Source organism: Ceratotherium simum, chromosome 9 (genome assembly GCF_057802395.1).
Source record: "Ceratotherium simum simum isolate JZ-2026a chromosome 9, ASM5780239v1, whole genome shotgun sequence".
In the NCBI taxonomy this organism is placed as follows: Eukaryota; Metazoa; Chordata; class Mammalia; order Perissodactyla; family Rhinocerotidae; genus Ceratotherium; species Ceratotherium simum.
Genome location: NC_141908.1, coordinates 52,388,961 through 52,407,634, shown reverse-complemented (window position 1 = coordinate 52,407,634; position 18,674 = coordinate 52,388,961). Strand labels below are relative to the sequence as shown.

Genomic DNA, 18,674 nt, shown 5'->3' with positions numbered 1-18,674 from the left:
TAATACCATTCTTCAATAAAAGGAACCAAGGATCCTTGGCCAAATAGTGGTTGCTAAGAAGAGGGCAGGGAATATACAAGCATCTAGTTGGATGAAAAAGTAAGGAAGTGTCCAAAAACACAAAACAAAACAAAACAAAATACAATGATGGGAGTATGTCAAAGAAACACAGGAGCCAACTGAGAGAGTGCCCAATGGCCAAAGCTGGAACAATCTGAGCAACAAAATGAATGTGGTAGCATTGTAGTATAACCCAAAGTATAGAATAAGTACCCGTGAGTCCATACTGACATAAATAAGTGATTGAATAAATAAATAAATCAATGTGGAAGAAGAGACAAATCTCCCATGGAGAAGAATTCCAAATAATTTATGTAGATACTCGCTATCAAGAGGCAGAGTGTAACTTCCTACTAAAGTGTGGGCCGTGCACAGTGACTTCCTTCCAAAGAGTCCAGTATGGAAAGGGGGATGCGGGAGCATGACTCAACAGTGGAGAAACTTGGCAAATACTACCTGAACCAGGTAGTCAAGGTCAACATCAACAATGATAAATCATATTGATTGAATGTATTCTTAATATGATGTGATGAAAATGGTACTTTACTTCTGTGGTCTTTCCCCCAAAACCCATAATCTGAGTCTAATCTGGAAAAAAAAAAACCATCAGACAAATCCCAATTGAGGGACATTCTCCAAAATACCTGACCAGTATCCCTTAAATCTGTCAACTTAGTCATCACCAATAAGGAAAGTCTGAGAAACCGTAATAGCCAAAAGGAGCCTAAGGAGATAGGACCGGTAAATGTAAAGTGGTACCCTGGGGAGGATCCTGGAACAGAAAAAGGATACTACATAAACACAGAGGAAGTCTGAATAAACAGTGGACTTCAGTCAATGATAATGTATCAATATCAGTTCATTAAAAAATGCTGAAAGATAAAAACTGTCAGCCCATAATTCTCTCTCCAGTGAAAATATCCTTTAGGAATAAAGGTAAAATAGAGACATTCTCAGATGAAGGAAAATTTAGGAGAATTTATAGCCAGCAGACCTGTTCTACAAGAATCGCTAAAGGAAGTTCTTCAGACAGAAGGGAAATGATACCAGAGGGAAACATCAGAAATGAAGGAAAAACAACAGCAATGTAACCAAAAATAATTTCAGAAATGGGAAGGGGATGGTGTGAAACCTAACTTTGACAAGATAGAGATGGCTGTTTGAAAAAAAATTATCGCAGAGGAAATTCATTCTCCAATATGGTTGAGATAACATTAAATAATTTTAATAAAATCCTTTAAAATAAACTGAAAAAAGTAGGCTATGAAACTATATATACAGTGTACAGAACTAAATTTTGTTTCTATATTTTCTGAATGTTAAATATTCAAATACATAGAGCTCTAGGTGGTGGCATTTATGGGAAATTTTCAAAAATATTTTTATGTTTCCAAATATTCAACATAAGCACTATTACATTTATGATCAGTAAAAAGATAACCATTATTTAAAAAATTCACTGTCTTGCTAGATTCCATTTTAGACTCTTGGCATAAACATTTCCTTTTAGGCACACAATATAAGCTTCAATGACTCATCTGAATGTAAATTTGGCTCATAGAGTTTAAAGACTTAAAATCAAATAGATTTAAAAAAAAGAATTCCTGTAATATTCTAGGACAAATAGGATTGTTTATGTCATCTACTGGTTCAGAACCCACATCTAAGCAGCTCAAAAGACTTAAGATAAAATCCTGTTAATTTCCACGTCATACATGTTAAGAAGACAGTGAAAAAGAAATTATGATTCTGATTGAATGGAATGCATGGAATTTCTAAAGCACAATGCTTATTGCAATCAAAGCTATTGCAAAATGTGATGTCAACATTATTTTCATAAGTGCTTCTGTCCTATTTCTTCATAAACAAGGGATGAAGGCTAACCCCAAATGAGATATTGATTGCATTATGATGTTATCTGAGCAGACCAGAGGAAGGGGACTGATTTTTAGCAGTCTGCTGAATGTGTCTCGTGGAGAAGGAGTGGTGAACAGTTACTGTTTCCTGTTCCCCCTTCTTCTGGCACAGACTTTCTCCCCTCTTCAGAGCTGAGCCCACACTGGTATCTCCCCCACAGTGCCTCAGAGTTGGGAAGGAGGGGCCACATGACCCACACTAGATCAGTCAGTGTCCTTCCCCAGGGTTTTCTAACTGTAGCTGCTGGGGAAGCCAGGGACTGTTGGTGGCCATGTTTCCAGGCTTGGGGAGAAGTAAGGCCCTGGGCTTCTATTAGCTGAAGGCCAGTTCCACACTTGCTCTTCCTGTGGACTGGGCATGTGTGTTCCCATCTTCCTCTCTGTTTGTTTTGAGGTGGTTGGATGTGGGTTTCGGCCACCTGTAACCTACATAGTCTGGAGTTACACAGTAACTTAGTAACTCTGCGTTCTTGTGAAGAGGGAGAATGCAGAGGTGGTGAACAATGAAACATTTCTTTCTCAGAAATCCTGTGGGTTCAAATGACATGGCTCTTGCAATGTGTGAGGTATTTTGGCACTTAACTCCAACCTCTCTCCATATCACGTTCTGATACAATTATCTGTTTACCTAGCTCTCTCCTAGGCTGTGGAGGCTATTAGGCTGTTTGCTCTCCGAAGTCAAGAATTAGTTTTATTGGATTTTCTATCTCCAGAGCCAAGTGCCTGCATGGCACACAGTAGGCACTTAAATGTTAGTTGACTGAAAAAGGATTACATAAAATACGATCATTTCTCCTCCTATTATGGAATTATTTCACTCCTTCAAACTTTATTAATTGGAAATTTGTAGCTAGGCTGGAAAAATTAATTTATTTAGGAAAAAGGGGGTTATTAACCCATTTAGTAGTATAAGAAACTATAAAAAGAATAATTAAACTAATTAAGAAAACAAATTGTTTCAAGCAGGCCATAGGCATTTAAAATCACTGATTCATATAGAAATAATTTGTGGGCTAAGTTACCAACAATATCCCTCTATCTATTCATTAAATTAGGTCCCTGAGGATATCTGTTAAGCAACGGTTTGTTAGCTTGATTCATTTACTATTTGTACTTGAAATAGTCCATAACTCAATCTTTTATCAATTTGAAAGGTGATACCTACAGTTATACACAGAGTTTATTTACAAACATAAATTCTCTTTAAATCTACAAAATATAATAGAGGGAGGAAGACAAATCTAATAAAATTCTTGCTGATTTTTGCCTCATTTTTATTTCTTCCAGACACACTCTAATTTTATTCATGCCTCAGGCACATACTACTCAGTATAAATACCCAACATCTAATCTCATTATCATTCTTTACTGTTTATCATCGTTAACAATTGACTGGACAGAGGGACAAAAGTCCAATCACACCTCATTCCCGGATACTGTCTAGTACAGTGACCTTCAAACTAGGTCTCCAAATTCACTTTATCCTCAGCCTTCCCCTTCTTAGTTGTCGGCAACTGCATCCTTCCACATGGTCAGGTCCAAAACCCTCAAGTCATCCTTGACCCCTCTCTTTCTCTCTCACTTTACATTTAATCTGCAGAACAGCCTATGAACTCTATTTTCAAAATCCATCTAGCATGCAACACTTCCCACCACCTCAACTGTGACCATACCATCTTCTCTATCTCTCTGTGAGGTACCACACTAGCTGCCTAGGAGTCACAGAATTTAGTGACATTGCTATTTAGAACTATTTCCATTTCCATCTGCTTAGTTATATGAACGAGCTTTCCCAGCACTTACATATAAAATAACCAAGAAAAGGAACAGAATTGATGCCAAACTCCTGTTGCATATAGACAACGAATTCATGTTTAAAAAGCACCTAACTCACTCAATGATGCATTTCCAATAATAATTTACTTTAATATTTAATAATTATTTATAAAAATCTATAAAATATTTATTTTGTTTTGACAATTGTGTACTACAACTCACTGCCATAAGTCAACCCAGAAGAAAAATTTTATTAGAGACCTATGGTCACAAGAAATTTTAAAACACTAAGATTTAAATTTATATACTTATTTTTGATATGTGAAAGTAAAAGGTGATCAATAAGAGACTTTCGATCATAAACATACATTACAATATGTAGGTGCCATATTAACCCTGGACAGCTCACACATGGACAGTTGACACAAAGGAAAGTTATCTTCTATTTTACTGAAGACACTGTTATATGGGTCTTTGTTATTGTAGCTGAATCTGTGTATCGACTAATACATTGACACAATTAAAAAGTAATCCAGCCCGGAAAAAAATTCACTACAATAAGATAAAATTCTACAGAGGAAATACAATGGGAATATGATTTAAAGGAGAAAAAGAAATAATACAACATTGTGAACTGTTAAAGAAAAGCTTGTTCATATATTTTTAAAACGGTGAGTAACAAATTGTTTCCCACAAGGCCTAGCTCTGGTCTAATACACAGGAAGCATTCTATAAAAACTTGCTAACTAATAAAATTAATTCTTGGGAAAATCTGTTTGACTTATAGGATTGGAACTAAATATCTTTCTGTTGACTTGCAGATCAGATACCCCTTTAGGTAGCAAAGCCAAATATCAACAAATTATTAGATTGGAAGACACATGAATGGATGAATGAATGAACGAAGTGGATATTTTGGCTAATTTGGAGGTTCCCAAGTACAGGCATCTTACAAAAGAAAATAACACTTACTATCAGTATTTCCACTGTCATCCAAACATTTTGTGCCTTGTAACTAGAATTTTAGCTTTTAAGGTTAGACATGCAGAAACCCTGAAATGGCCACCAGAGGGAGCCCAAGTGTTTTTCTGAATACACCAAAGAGAAAAAAAGGAAGAAAACACAAAATAAAAAGCTGGGGGGTGGGGGGGGTAAGGTGGAGAAGGGATCATCACTTGTTTCAGTCATTTAAAAGTATATCTTGTTGAATGACAGAACCGTTTTTGCATTTATGTTACAAATTCCCTTACTAGGCAGTTGTACATTGCAATGCTTTGACATTTTTAAGAGGAGAACTGGGTAAACATAATATTAAAAAACCTCACATACCCTAAAACTAGACGGTCCAGGGTGGACGGCCGTGATAACATCCATGATTCTCTGCTGGGCCTCCAAACAAGCCAGGCGCCTTGTGCAGCTTATCTTCAGGGTCCTGCTCTCACTCTCTATCCTGGTCCATCTTTGCAGTCAACTTTTGGTGTGGTTTCCTCACTTTGTTTGGGATCGAGCTATCAAATTACAGCACCGAGTGAGCACTTGGTGTGACTTGGGAATTTTTCATTCCCTTGGCTGAGCCAAATTACATAGACATGAAGATGAATGACTTTCCATTTGGCATCCTGAGGTCTTCCCAGAACTGAGAACTGGACCAAGTCCTAACAGGATGCAAGAGGACCTCTACAAGCCTTCCAAGACCCAATCTCTTGTAAACCAGAACCCATGGGCCAACCTCAGGCATCCCCCAGGCTAGAAAAATGTCCTGGGGCTGAGGCTATAGACAAGAGTGTGATCTTGTTTAGAATTAAGCTCCAGGGAAGCTTAATATAATGTTTTAAATTTGAAAGCAGTATCAAGTTTTGGACTTTTCCCCATGCTTTATCTTATTTGATCTCCCAACAATTCTTTTGTCATAGTAGGTCAGGGATCACCATTTTATCGACTAGGAAACTGAAGCTCATGGAGGTAAGCGACTTGTTCAGTGTCACAGGCTATTAAGTGTCAGGGACAGAAACTGACGTCTTTCTGGGGACACCGACTATAACAATGACTGAGTACTGACTTCAGTCATACTAACGTCTTCTGAGATAAAAAGACAACTATCGTCTTCCTTTTCTTTCAAATTACAAGTGAGTGAAAGCATGACAGAAATGAATTTAATGACTTAGCACTGTTGTATCCAGTATTTTCAAGGTATGTTTTCCTAAGTTTCTTTTTCATGTCCAGATGGGGTAATTTTATCATGTATGCAAATAAATTAGCACAAACAAATTAAATCCCACAAGATTAGGTCCTCTGCTGAACGCTGCTAGATTTAACATGTTTATTAATGTCTTGAATATGGAATCAAAAGCATTCCCATTAAATTTGACAATGATACCCAATTGGGTGAGGGTGGCTCATGCTTAGGAGACCTGGAACAAAATTTAAAATGACCTTGACAAACGGGAAGGGGAAAAGGTCAAAATTCAATAGAAAGCATTGCAGAGTGATTCATTCAAGAGAAGGGAGGAAAAAAACCAAAGGAGAACGACAGAGATGAGGGAGCACCGACTGGGCAATTATAGCAGAAAAGGAGCTGCAGATCAGAGTGAACAATAGGCTTCACAGGCATCAGCAATCTAGATCTGTCATTTTTAAAAGAAAGCACGATATCAGGAGGCACAAATACGGGGCAGCTCAAGCTAAATCCTCATCAACATTCAAGATAGATCAAGCTTTAGGGAAAAAAACATGGTGTTTTGTTGGGACCCTGAAATGCCTGAAGCTTGGAAGCTAGATTTTGATAACTTTGAAAGGAATGCTAGAAAGTAGAGTGTCGAAAATAAAAGTTTTTAATCTCAGATCTGATGAAATTAGCCTCAAAAGAGAAAGCTCTGGTACTCTGTTCCTTTGTTCATGCGGTGCTGTCAGCCTAGAATATCCTTTCCCTTCCACCTAGGTAACGTCTACTTTCCATCAAGAGCGCATGCAGGCATTTCCTCCTCTGAGCCCTGCTCTGAGCCCCTCCCCTCTCCCTGAGGAGGACTGCATAGCACCCCCACGTGTCTCCTGAGGGTACCTACTGGGTGCCGGAACTGAGTAAGCACCTGCCATGCGCCATCTCATTAATCCTCTGGGAAGCCCCCTGGGGTAAGACTACTATTATTCCCAATCTGTAGATGAGGAAACAGAGGAGTAAGGGGGTTAACTAACTTGTCCACTTTCACACAGTTAGTAAGTGGCAGAGCTGGACCTTATCACAAGTCTGACAAGCTCCTAAGCCCACGTCCTCACACCATGCTCTCCTGACCACGTGTGCCCGAGACACTTCACGGTACTTATATGTTCACAAGTCTGCCTCCATCCTGGGACCACAACTCCCTGAAGGGACCACGCTTTATTTATTTTTGTAGCCCCATATGGGGCCTGGGATCCAACAATACATATGCATTAAAAAGATTTTCCTGCAAATAGATGGCATATTCTATGGGTATTTCTGAATCATTCTTTGGAAAACAGAAAATAAAACTAAGTTGAAGTGAAGACAACTTAAACATTTATAAAAACTGGCAATAAGAATTCTGAACAATGCTGGATCATAATGTTAAAGGTGGTTTTATAATTTCCTTTTCTGGAAATTTTAAGGAATGAAAATAGTTAAATATATATTTATAAATATGTATGTGTCAATATATGTATGTATGTGTATGTATATGCGCATCTATCTGTCTATCTTCAATGTAATTTTACCTAAACGTAAAGAGAATAACTACAGAATGTTTTTTATATCTATGGACTCAGAGAAGCCTGTCTGACACAGAATTGCTATTAGAAAAGAACCCAAATTCAAAATGACATGTAATCACTAGATTACTTTATCCAATCTGAGAATACCAAAATTTTCTCTCCTAAACATACGACATATTTTGCAAATAATTTGGTTTCAATTTCTCAAAACAAGAACAATAAAAAAATTCAAATACAGTCATGCATCGCTTAACGACGGGGACACATTCTAGAAAAAATGTCATTAGATGATTTCGTCATTGTGCAAACATCATAGAGTGTACTTACACAAACCTAGAAGGTATAGCCTCCTACAAAACTAGGCTATACGATACTAACCCTACGGGTCCACCATTGTATATGCGGTCTGTCTTTGACTGAAACGTCATTATGCGGCACGTGACTGTATATCAAACATAAATGATCCTACATATTTTATCCTCATAGTCAATTGAGATAACGTGCTAGCAGCCCAAAGTTACTGGCGATGAACATAACTGCCTGCAGCACAGGATAAAATATTTCTGAAGACAGCAATATAGCTTGGGAACCAGCAGTACCGTATAGTATAGTACATTATTATCAACATGACATTATATTCCTTGCCCTTGCTGATTGTGGAACTAATTCTCAGCAGCAAAGCCCATACGGAGCAGCCTCACCTCAAGGCTGTGCCATTTTTTTAAAATGAGAGCAGGGAAAGGCTGTTGGCTAGAGAGATCGGGGAATCTCATTTCTTTTACTATTATTTTCTTTAAACCATTAAACACTACTCAGGTTCTCTCTGATACCTTGCTCAAGTAAAATTCTGATTACAGAAAAGACTGAGAGAACAAATTCAAAAAAGGGTTATATGGTATAACTCAGTGGCAAGCCTAGAAACCTATCAGCATGGCAGCAACATTAAAAAGTTCTATTCCATAAAAGAAATTTTTAAAATACAGAGAAACCAAAATCAGAACACCAAAACCATCAGCAAATGTAATTCGCAATATTATAAAAATAATTCTAAAACATTTTAACAAACCACCACCCAGATACACCCCAATATGTGCCCTTTCACCAAGCAAACTCATGGCAAGCAGGTCCTGTGAACATTGCCGAGAACATTCAGAGGCAACAAACATATGGCCTTATTGACAACAGAGGGATCAGGTTTTTAGAGTCCTACCTGCATTTACTATTTACTTTTTAGGTGAAGGACGACTACACGTCATCTTAAAAACTCCATCAATATACCACTGCAGAAGCTAGAGAGAGAGACGGCACAATCAGCTTTTCCAACAGAGTGGAGGAACAGATGGAATAAAAACCTCGAGAAATTCAACGAGGGCCTCAGACCCCAGAAAACGCATAACTCACAAACACAAAAACAAACATTTCTTGAGAGTCCCGAGAGCTGAAGTTGTCCTTGGCACCTTCGACATTAAGTCACTGGTGTTTTCCAGGAGGTGGGGCAAACAAGCTTGGGCTCATTGAGCTCCATGTTCTAATAGGCCATCTAAAGAAATGAGTATTTACACACCACACAATGCCCCTTGGGGCCAGCAACGCTGTGGAATCTAATCTTCACTTGGGCGATAAGCAATTTGTCCTTCAAAATCAAAACGAGCAGGCTCGGGATTTTCTGTCTTAAGCGTTGGTCGGTTTGCTTTCCTGTGTAGAGCTTGGCGGCCTCACCAGTCCATACGTGTTGTTTCAGAGTGGTGACAGCGTTAGTTAAACCCTTTCTCACCCTAGAACAGAGGAACTGGCTGCCGGGGAAACCTGTGAATTCTGGCCAAGATGTCTTGATAAACTCTAATGTGTATCAGTCATGTTTTAAAGCAGGATTTTAAAAACCGTTGGTTTGAATTCAGTAGGTGTTCTAAAGCTAGAGTTGAAAGGTTTTACAAGGTTTCATGAGATTATCTAAGTTTCTTATATTTTAAGTTTGTATCAGGATATACAATATCCTTTTTCTTCCTCTGACCTAGAATGATAGCCAATCTTTTATAGTAAAATAAGATGCCATCATTTAATTAGTGGAAAATATTCTAATTTGTTTTCTCTAACTTTGAAAAACAGCAACAATAGAGATAAGTTATATATTCCCTAAAAATTCCTAAAATTCCTAACCTTTTGACCCTAATAGTTACTTGCTTACTATTATTCTGTTGCCTTCTCCTTAATGAGAACTTTCACAAACTGTGTAAATTATTTCTTCACCATTTGCCAATGCAAGCCTTTTGCCTTTATAATAACTTCCAAGAAATATTCTTCATATAAATGACCCATGATTTTTAAAAGTTTGAGAAACTCCTGCTTTAAGTAATCTTCTTAAGATGAGATCTACCCAATACTTTTATAAGACCCCCAAGCATGCTTGTCATTAATCACCAGCATCAGTTTGTCCAGTGCTTGGGAAACCTTTGAGCTCTGAACTGCTGGTATTTTATAATGGGAAAGCAGTCCTCCATATTTAGCAAGAAGCCTGCTAACTACACTGTCAATACAATACAGTACCAATGCTATAACTGCCTAAACAATGGGGATCTCAAATGATCCTTTTGGAAACAAGATGTTTGTAAATCAGAAAATTGGATTATTTTGTAATATCTTCCTGAGTCTATTTTCTGGCTTCTTCCACAGTGAGGAAGAAAAGTATAAACTTCTAAAACTACAAAACAATATCCCAGTTGCCTGTCAAAACGATCAAGCACAATAAGTAACAAAATCTACATAAGTAGCAAAAAATTATAGACAAGCTCATTCCTCCAAAGGGCAACTGTAACATTCGACTGTAAAGCTTCTTTGTAATTGTGATTTTTAGCTTCTGTGTTAAATGTGATCAGTCAGGTATGGCATATATAGAAGATGGAAAAAATACAACTTTAAAGAGATCAAAGAGAAGAATTTCTTCATAAAACCAACAGCCCTAAACAATCACAACCATACCAAAATAGTCTACTTGTTTTATTGGTTCAACAGTCATTTTTCTAATATTTTTATCAAGTATTTTATAGGTTCCAGTATTCTGTGTCACCTAAGTTAAATGATGTCCCTATCAATTACAGTTAGTAGTAAACAAAATAATCCAGCAAGTTAACATTTGTTACTATAAAGTGCATTTTTTTTTTTTTTTTGGTGAGGAAGATTGGTCTTGAGCTAACATCTGTTGCCAATCTTCCTCTTTTTTTGCTTCAGGAAGATTATCCCTGAGCTAACATCTGTACCCATCTTCCTCTGTTTTTCGTATGTGGGTCACCGCCACAGCATGGCTTGATGAGTGGTGTAGGTCCTTGCCCGGGATCCAAACCCACAAACCCTGGGTTGCCAAAGTGGAGCACATGAACTTAACCACTACACCACCAGGCCAGCCCTGGAAAGTGCAACTTATGAAAACAAAGTTCTTTTTATGCAAGGTAAAGCAGCGTGGAAATATTATGTGGAAATAAAACATAGCTGGTGAGGCAGCCAAAAAACACCACTTACTGACGTCTGCGTATTGGATTAAAAGTTGAACATGGTGATTAACAAAATCATGAGTAGGAGCTGGAAAGAGAATATATTCTTTCCACCAAGAATCTGTTTGGACACTGAAACAATAGTGGAAGTGCTTTTGCTTCAGTCCACAGGCATCTTATTGCTATTTAGGAACATAAAGGGAATATAATATTGCCCAGCATGCAAAGAAGGTAAAGATAAAAGAAAGCATCATAAACAACTTGTCTCTTGTAAAGGAAAAATTTCAATTAACACCATTTTAAGGCTCTTAGGCTTCTTTTTATCTTGCTAGAGCTTCACCTCTGCTCATGAATGTCTTTCATCTCATTTGCCTTCCTCTGACCGATGGCATTGGAGAGCTCTCCTAATAGCACATGGTGACGTGACATCCGCTCTATTTGCTGATAGAGAAAAAGTGCGCTTTTCCGTTTGCTGGAGAATTTGACACAGAATGGCCCAAAAAACACAAACAACCATACACTACGACTAATATTGGGGAGAGAGCCTGGCCAGCCCCCTAAATCTTTCAGGGCAACGTGCTGATAACAGCTCATTGTAGCTGTCTTTCTGCAAACTTCAAATTGCTATTTTGTCACCAAGTGAGCTACATGGTGACAACTGGTAGGCTCTCTGCTCAGAACGTTGTGTCTGTCGTCCCACCGCAGGGAGGTCCAACCTAAAGGTCAGCGGGGGCCTAAGAAAGACAGAGCTTCCTTTTGAAGCTTAGCACATTTCAGACCTCCTAGGGCTTGGCCATTCTGTGTGTGCTCTCCACGTCACCGACAGTCCCTTGATGAGGAAGAACCAGGCCCTTTTATCATCTGTATTTGGCTAATGATCTGTGTACTATTTGTTGTAGCGTGCTTTGGGACATCCGTGTCCAAAATGGTGGCAGGATTAGTTTGTCACTTGAGACTCTAAAGCCTCTTGCGTTAGACTCTCCATGAACCTGATGATCTACAGCTTTACTTAACACACAAAGATGTTTCTTTAATAGCAAAAGGTCAATGAAAAGGTTCATTGAGGAAAGGTACTTTAAGGAAAGCAACAAAAGGCAACAGGGCAGTTACTTTATAAAGGGTAGGGCATTTTTCAGAGGGGGACAAAAAGCTAGAAAATGATACAAGGCTTGAGAAAATAATAATTACAATAATAGTGCTAACATTTACCGAACTCTACTATTGTACTAGGCTTTCGCAAGATTATCTCACTCAGTATTCACAATGGCCTTTTAAGGTAGTCACAACTAACATCGACATTTTATTTTATTTATTTATTTATTTATTTTTGTGAGGAAGATCAGCCCTGAGCTAACATCCATGCTAATCCTTCTCTTTTTGCTGAGGAAGACCGGCTCTGAGCTAACATCTATTGCCAATCCTCCTCCTTTTTTTATTTCCCCCCAAAGCCCCAGTAGATAGTTGTATGTCATAGTTGCACATCCTTCTAGTTGCTGGATGTGGGACGCGGCCTCAGCATGGCCTGAGATGCAGTGCCTCGGTGCGTGCCCGGGATCCAAACCCGGGCCGCCAGCAGTGGAGCGTGGGCACTTAACCGCTAAGCCACAGGGCCGGCCCCATCATTGATATTTTAAAGATGAGGCAAGGATGTTTAGAGAAGTCAAGTAGCTTGTGCAAGGCCCCACAGCTAGCAACTGAAATCCTTTGCTGAACCAAGCTAAGTCAAATTTTGGTGTGACATTTAAGTGACATTGTTAGGTCTTGGACCCAAATTTGTAGTGGTACAACAATGGGCCAGAATTCCCAACCAGCCCTTTAAAAACATTATGAAAAGAGGAAGACCTAAAGAAAGCTAGAGTCAGATCTCTGAAAAGAGATACAGAAATCACCTGAATTTAATTAAGATGATATCTCTGCCCACAGACACAGGCCCAAAAGCAGGGAAAGGAGAAGGTGACGATTCTGTGACATCGCCACTTGGTACAGCAATCAAGGAACACAATAACAAGGTGATACATCTGGGAGCCACCAGGCACCGCTTCAGATTAATCCCTACACGCTTCCACCATTAACTCTTCCTATTATGTCTAAATTTAGATTCCAGCTAATATAATTAATATCATTATTATTATTTGCATGCAAAGACGATGCCACTACACCACTACCACCCTCAGAATGCATGCTTGGCACTGGTTCTTAGTGAAAAGTTTGTCCTAAACCATCTACTCTCTTACCTGTTTTCCCTAAACGATTATACCAGTTAATTATTTTCAGCTTCCAAAGAGAAATATTGACGTTAATGCACTTGGATACAATTCAGCAAATTCATCAACTGACCCTGAATTTCATATTTTGTATTCCTACTAAGGAAAAACAACTAATTTTTTACATGCTGTTAAACGAATGATCTATTCTACTGCCATGTATGCATCATGGGAAAAAGAAAACACTTAGCAACGTACTGTTTGCCCCTAGAATAACCTTTCTTCAGACTAGTTAATATCAAGGACATGAGATGACCATGTCACGGCAGTCAACCTTCTCCCCTTTATATTTCAAAGTGACTCACCAAAGATGCCAGCATAAGATTAGAAAAATATTTATTGCTCTGTTGAATGTGGATAAAGGGCTCTCTTTGCTGGTAGGGTGACCACGATTATTTTTTACCTTACGACAGTTTTTAGAAGCTAAGCAGAGAGAGTAGCTACTCACGTTCTCCTTGTCAGGAATCCCTAGAAGAGGAAAAAGAGAGAGAGAGACCGTGAATTGTAAGATCAACCCGTAAAGTGGAACTGAAATCCTTCGCTGAATCAAACCAAGTAAAATTTTGGTGTTTTCAATTTGTGTTTCCATGAAAACATACACAGTGCTGCTTGGAAAAACAGCAGCACCTATCAAAATCTGTAACCTAAATAAAGTGGTGAATCAGGAGCAGGGCTGTGTGCCAGGCAACAAAATCTCACGTTTATTTTGCTTTTTCTACCATATGCTTTACTTTCCCAGAGGTGCAAATCCATTCCTGGTTCATTTACACCATGTGAGCAACTAATTCCTCTGTCTTGGGGACCAGAACTCTCAGAATTTTGGACAGACACATTCAACTCTTAAGTTGCACATACTGTATTTTTACATTTCAAACCACGTCCCACTGCCCCAGGGATTTGAAGCTAGGTGCAAGTTGCACAGAAAACCCACCAGAACACAGCTTCTGTTTGGGACAAAGCAAACTCCTGCTGCCTCCAAGTCAGGTCTGAGCGTGGCAGTGGTTATGTCCAGGCGTATCTCAGTTTTCTTGGTGAAAAAGTCAATCATTCATCCATTCACTCATTTGTTCATTCATTTACAAACACTTCATGAGCATCTACTATAGGCAGGCCCCGGTCCTTTGCACTTCTTTTGGGGCCGCTACTCTGACTGACATGGTAAGGGTGGCCATACCGGGAGGTCCACAGCCCCAGCAGAACTTCATGCCCCCAGTAGAGGGGGCACAAGTGGCCTTATATTGAGGAGACAGAAACTCAGGTGGTTTTTATGTGTAGCTTGTACCTAGCTTTGACCCACTGGGGCAGTGCAAGGTGGTTTGCAATGTAAAAATATAGTACATCCAAATTCTGAATAAATGGGGCAGTCTGTGTTTAATAAGGGGCTACACAGATTTACAATATTGGGTTTAAAAGAACTGAGTGCCTATCCTAATAGGCAGCAGTATAGCACACAGGAGGGGTAAGAATGGAACAGACTTTTTAGAAACATTACCTATTTAAACTTTGACCCCCAAATTGGGATAGCACCGGGATATAAAAGTTCAGGCAGGAAGCAGGGCGACTGAGAGGGTTGTCCTCTCAAACAGTGAATATCAATGGGCTTGTTTGCCATCGCTTCCCAGATTTGTCAGAAAGAGTAAGGGTGGCCTACTGTGTCAGTACTCTGAAACTCATCTTGAACCCATCTATTCATCCATCCATCCATCCATCCATCTATTCATCCATCTATTCAACAACCATTTGAAAGGGCTAGAGCTGACTGAATGAGGAGATACAGGGGTGTAACAAGAGCTTACTTTTCTAGGAGGTTTAATAAGATAAATACACAGTTGCACAAATCACCACATCTGAATGGCTGCAAATTAGGGTATCTATAGAGGAATAATACTGAGAAAGTGATTTGGGGCCATGCAGGAACTGGAAAGTTGGGCTAAGGCATTAGCAATCTTGGAATTTCACCTTCCATGGTAGGCAATGAATTATCATTAAAAAACATTTTGAGCAGCAGAGTGATATGATCAGAAAAAAGGAGGGAAAGGACTGTTCAAAATTAAAAAACATTTAAGACATAAAAACCAGATGCAATGGCATGGTCCGTGATTGAAGTCCAGTTTGAGCCATCAGCTATAAAGTGGGGGAAATGAGAACATGGACTGGGTAGTGGGTGTTACTAAGGAAAATCATACCAGTTGTTAGGTGTGATAATGGTTTTTTTGTTTTGCATGGAAAAGTCTGTATTTTCAAAAAGGTCTGCTGAAGTCTTTGGGGTGAGATGTGGGTATGTGACTAGAAGAAGGAATATGGCAAAATATTAATATTAAAATACACATTGTGATTAACAATAAACAAATCATATTTAAGTATTAAAATATTAATATTAATTAAATTGAAGTGATGAAAATATGGGTATTAACTGTATCATTCTGTATGCTTGAAATTTTTTACAATAAAAAGTAAATTGAAAAAGGTTCTGTGTAAGTCAGGTGTAGGGTAGGGGTGACACACTGAAGGTTCAGAGCCAATTGAGTCATTTTTGCCCTCAGGTCAAGAGTGTTGAGGCCCTCAGCCAGGTGGCTGCAGAGGGAAAAGAAAGGAAAGAATATGAACACTACAAAAGAAGGAGCAAGAGATGGACAAGGGATTAACCTTAGCGGATGGAGGTGAGAGAAAGGAGGACTCCAAAATGAGCTTTTGAACAGAAATGCGCTTTCGGGAGGAGGGATGGGTTTTGTGGGAATCAGGATGTGTTCCGTTACCCACATTTTGAGTTTCAGAGGCCAGCAGGACATCAGGTGGAAAGAGAACAAGCAGTCATTTGGAAAGCTAGGCTGCCCTTCGTAGGAATCAAATAGAGGTATTGGTTCTCGAAGTATTTGCATCAAATGCAAGAAAGGATGCAATGGTTGTGGGGAAAGTACAGAGGAAAACAGCCAAGGCTAGACTCTTGGGTACGACCTAAACTGCTGGGTGAGGGGAAGAAGTGCCTGTGAAGGAGATAAGAATGCAAGAGGCCAGAGAGAGATCTGAGAAAGCCAGGAGAATGCCGTGGAGCCCGGGAACCAAGGGAGAATGGAGCCCGAACATGGAAAGTCTTATTCAAAGTCAGAGAGAACGGGGAATGGTAACGACTGAGTCTGGTTATTGGTTGGTCACTGGAGACTTTAGATGGTTCAAGTCAAGAAGTGGAGGGCAGAAGCCAGATGTTGAGGGGTGAAGGGGTGACTGGTGATGAGGAAACAATAGCCAACATCATTTGGCACCCTTCTAAACACTTGACATAGTTTGCTTCATTTAATCTGCACAACAATCCTGTGAGGAAACCGAGGCACAAAGAGACTAAGTGCCTTGCCCGAAGTCCCACAGCTGGGAGACAGCACAGCTGGAATTTCAACTCAGGTACTGTTCATGAGCCAGTCATCCCTAGATCAGCCAGGAGAGAAAAATCAAGAACAGAGGAAGAGAGGAAAGGAAAGAAAGACTTGCCTTCCCTTCTTCCCTCCAGGACAGAAGAGAAGCAGAGGGGGTGGGAGGGCAGAGGCTGCACAGAAATTGTGAACAGAGGGGCAGGAAGGTGAGGAAGCTCGATTTGCAGGATGACTGACTCTGCAGATGCTTGGAGCGGAAGCACTGCCCGATCTATCACCATATCTAGTTGTTGAAGTGCTACAGCTTCAGAAACCCAGGCCTTGGTACCCTGTCACACGTACACGTACAAGAGCCAAAATGGGGACTCAGATCTGCAAGAAGCGCCTCCTTGGGATGGTAACGAGGGCTAAACAGATGCTCCTGACAGCCATGGACAGATAAGCCCACTCAGGACACAGGACTTCTGAGTCTAGTGGGCACCCCCTAGAAAACAGAATCGCAGAGAAAAACTTCCTTTCTTCTATGATCGGCCAGAGACTGGTCTCTTATAAAAGGCCTGGAATTTGAAGAGGCCATAATTTAATAGGAAGAAGTAACGACTCACTCTGCTTCTCTCCTTGACCAACAGCATCAAAATAAGCAAGAGGTGGGGCCCTCAGGTGTCAGGATGTGACTGAGACAAACACAGATCATGAATTGCATTTTGTAAAGAGCACAGAAACAACACTGGATTTCACTATAAAATAAAGATATTTTGAGAAAGCATTCTACGTATGCTGAAGTTCCAACCGGCACCAGAGCATACCTCCCTCTATCAGCTAGGACCACAAAATAACACTATATTAACAATTTTTTTTAAATAACTCAAGTGTGGGCTGGCAAGTCTGTTTATCCACAAAAGAGTCTGGAGACTTACTACGTCAAGCTGGCATAGGACATATTTTTTGTCACATGAAAACATATACCATACGACACATTTTTATATACAAAACGTTCACATTTTCCACTTACTGTCATTGTTAGAGCCCGTTTCCATAACACCATAAGCAGGAGCCAGGAGTCCTGCCATGTACTGTCGATATTTCTGAAAGACAAGATTGTAAACTCAATGCACAGATATTTACTCACTTTGAGCAGTCATTTATTTACACGTTAAAAAGCAGAAATGTTGGGTGTCAGGAAGCATCTGAGTCTTCTATTTATAGAGCCATGAAACGTGCTGTCTGGGATCTGTGGTCTAAAATAAAGATGCTGTGTTCTAAATAGGTCTTCTTGGATAAGACTGAATGTGCCCCCTGCCCAGAGTGGCGGTGGGGGGGTCGTCTATCCCAGCCAGTTCATTTATGCATTTGTGACTGATTAACCGAATTGCCTGGGCTGTTGCTTCCCCCTCCACCTCTTGTCCTGCTTCTCACTCCCGCAGACACATGCTCAAGTTTTTACAGAGAGAAAAGACACTTGGTTGTTACAGATGCAGATACAAATAAGTGTGCTGCCTTCTTAATAGGTGAATGGCACTGAATCAGCTTTCTTTCAAAGCAAAAAGAAATGCATCTCTAGAAAAATGTCTGTTTTGAAAGAAGCTGATTCCATTTACCTACTTCCTTTTACACTGTACACCTGCCCGTTACGTGACCTCCAAAGAACTTTTGGAGTGTTGTCAAATGAAAGAGTTTGGCTTCATTTGGAACTATCTGGATTCCCCTGAATTGTGTCCCCCTGACTTTTGGTCCAGGCATGCTTTAAAACCTGGGGCTCAGCGATATTTATTAGCCCCTGGAGTCTGTGCTGTTTTGAAGGGATAAGGGCTTGGAGAGCGTAAAGCCATCTAGAGCATCCAATGAGAGAGGGGTGACATTTATGAAGAATGGAAAATGAATATTAGACACCCTCTCTTCTCAGGTAATAAATACAGCCTCTTCACCTTTCATAATGAAAGCTGGGCAATTCTATTCATCGCATGGTGTCGTGTATATTTATGGTTTACAATTATGATGACACATAAATGTTAAACAGCATCAAAAGAATCAACACTCCACAATGTGCTTGTGGGTTACACAAACGTCAGCAGAAAAGGCCTC

The 18,674-nt window shown here is 39.7% G+C and overlaps 1 protein-coding gene across 2 annotated transcripts in view; it reads right to left on the bottom strand.

Moving 5' to 3' along the window:
- Positions 1-18,674, bottom strand: part of RAPGEF4 (Rap guanine nucleotide exchange factor 4) — a 295,468-nt gene that overhangs the window by 113,835 nt on the left and 162,959 nt on the right. For both annotated transcript variants that reach the window (XM_087435400.1, XM_087435399.1), the window contains exons 5-6: positions 17,605-17,677; positions 13,676-13,695 (exon numbers count right to left, since the gene is read on the bottom strand). In XM_087435400.1, the coding sequence (XP_087291526.1) occupies positions 13,676-13,695; positions 17,605-17,677 (93 nt within the window). The remainder of the gene's footprint in view (positions 1-13,675; positions 13,696-17,604; positions 17,678-18,674) is intronic.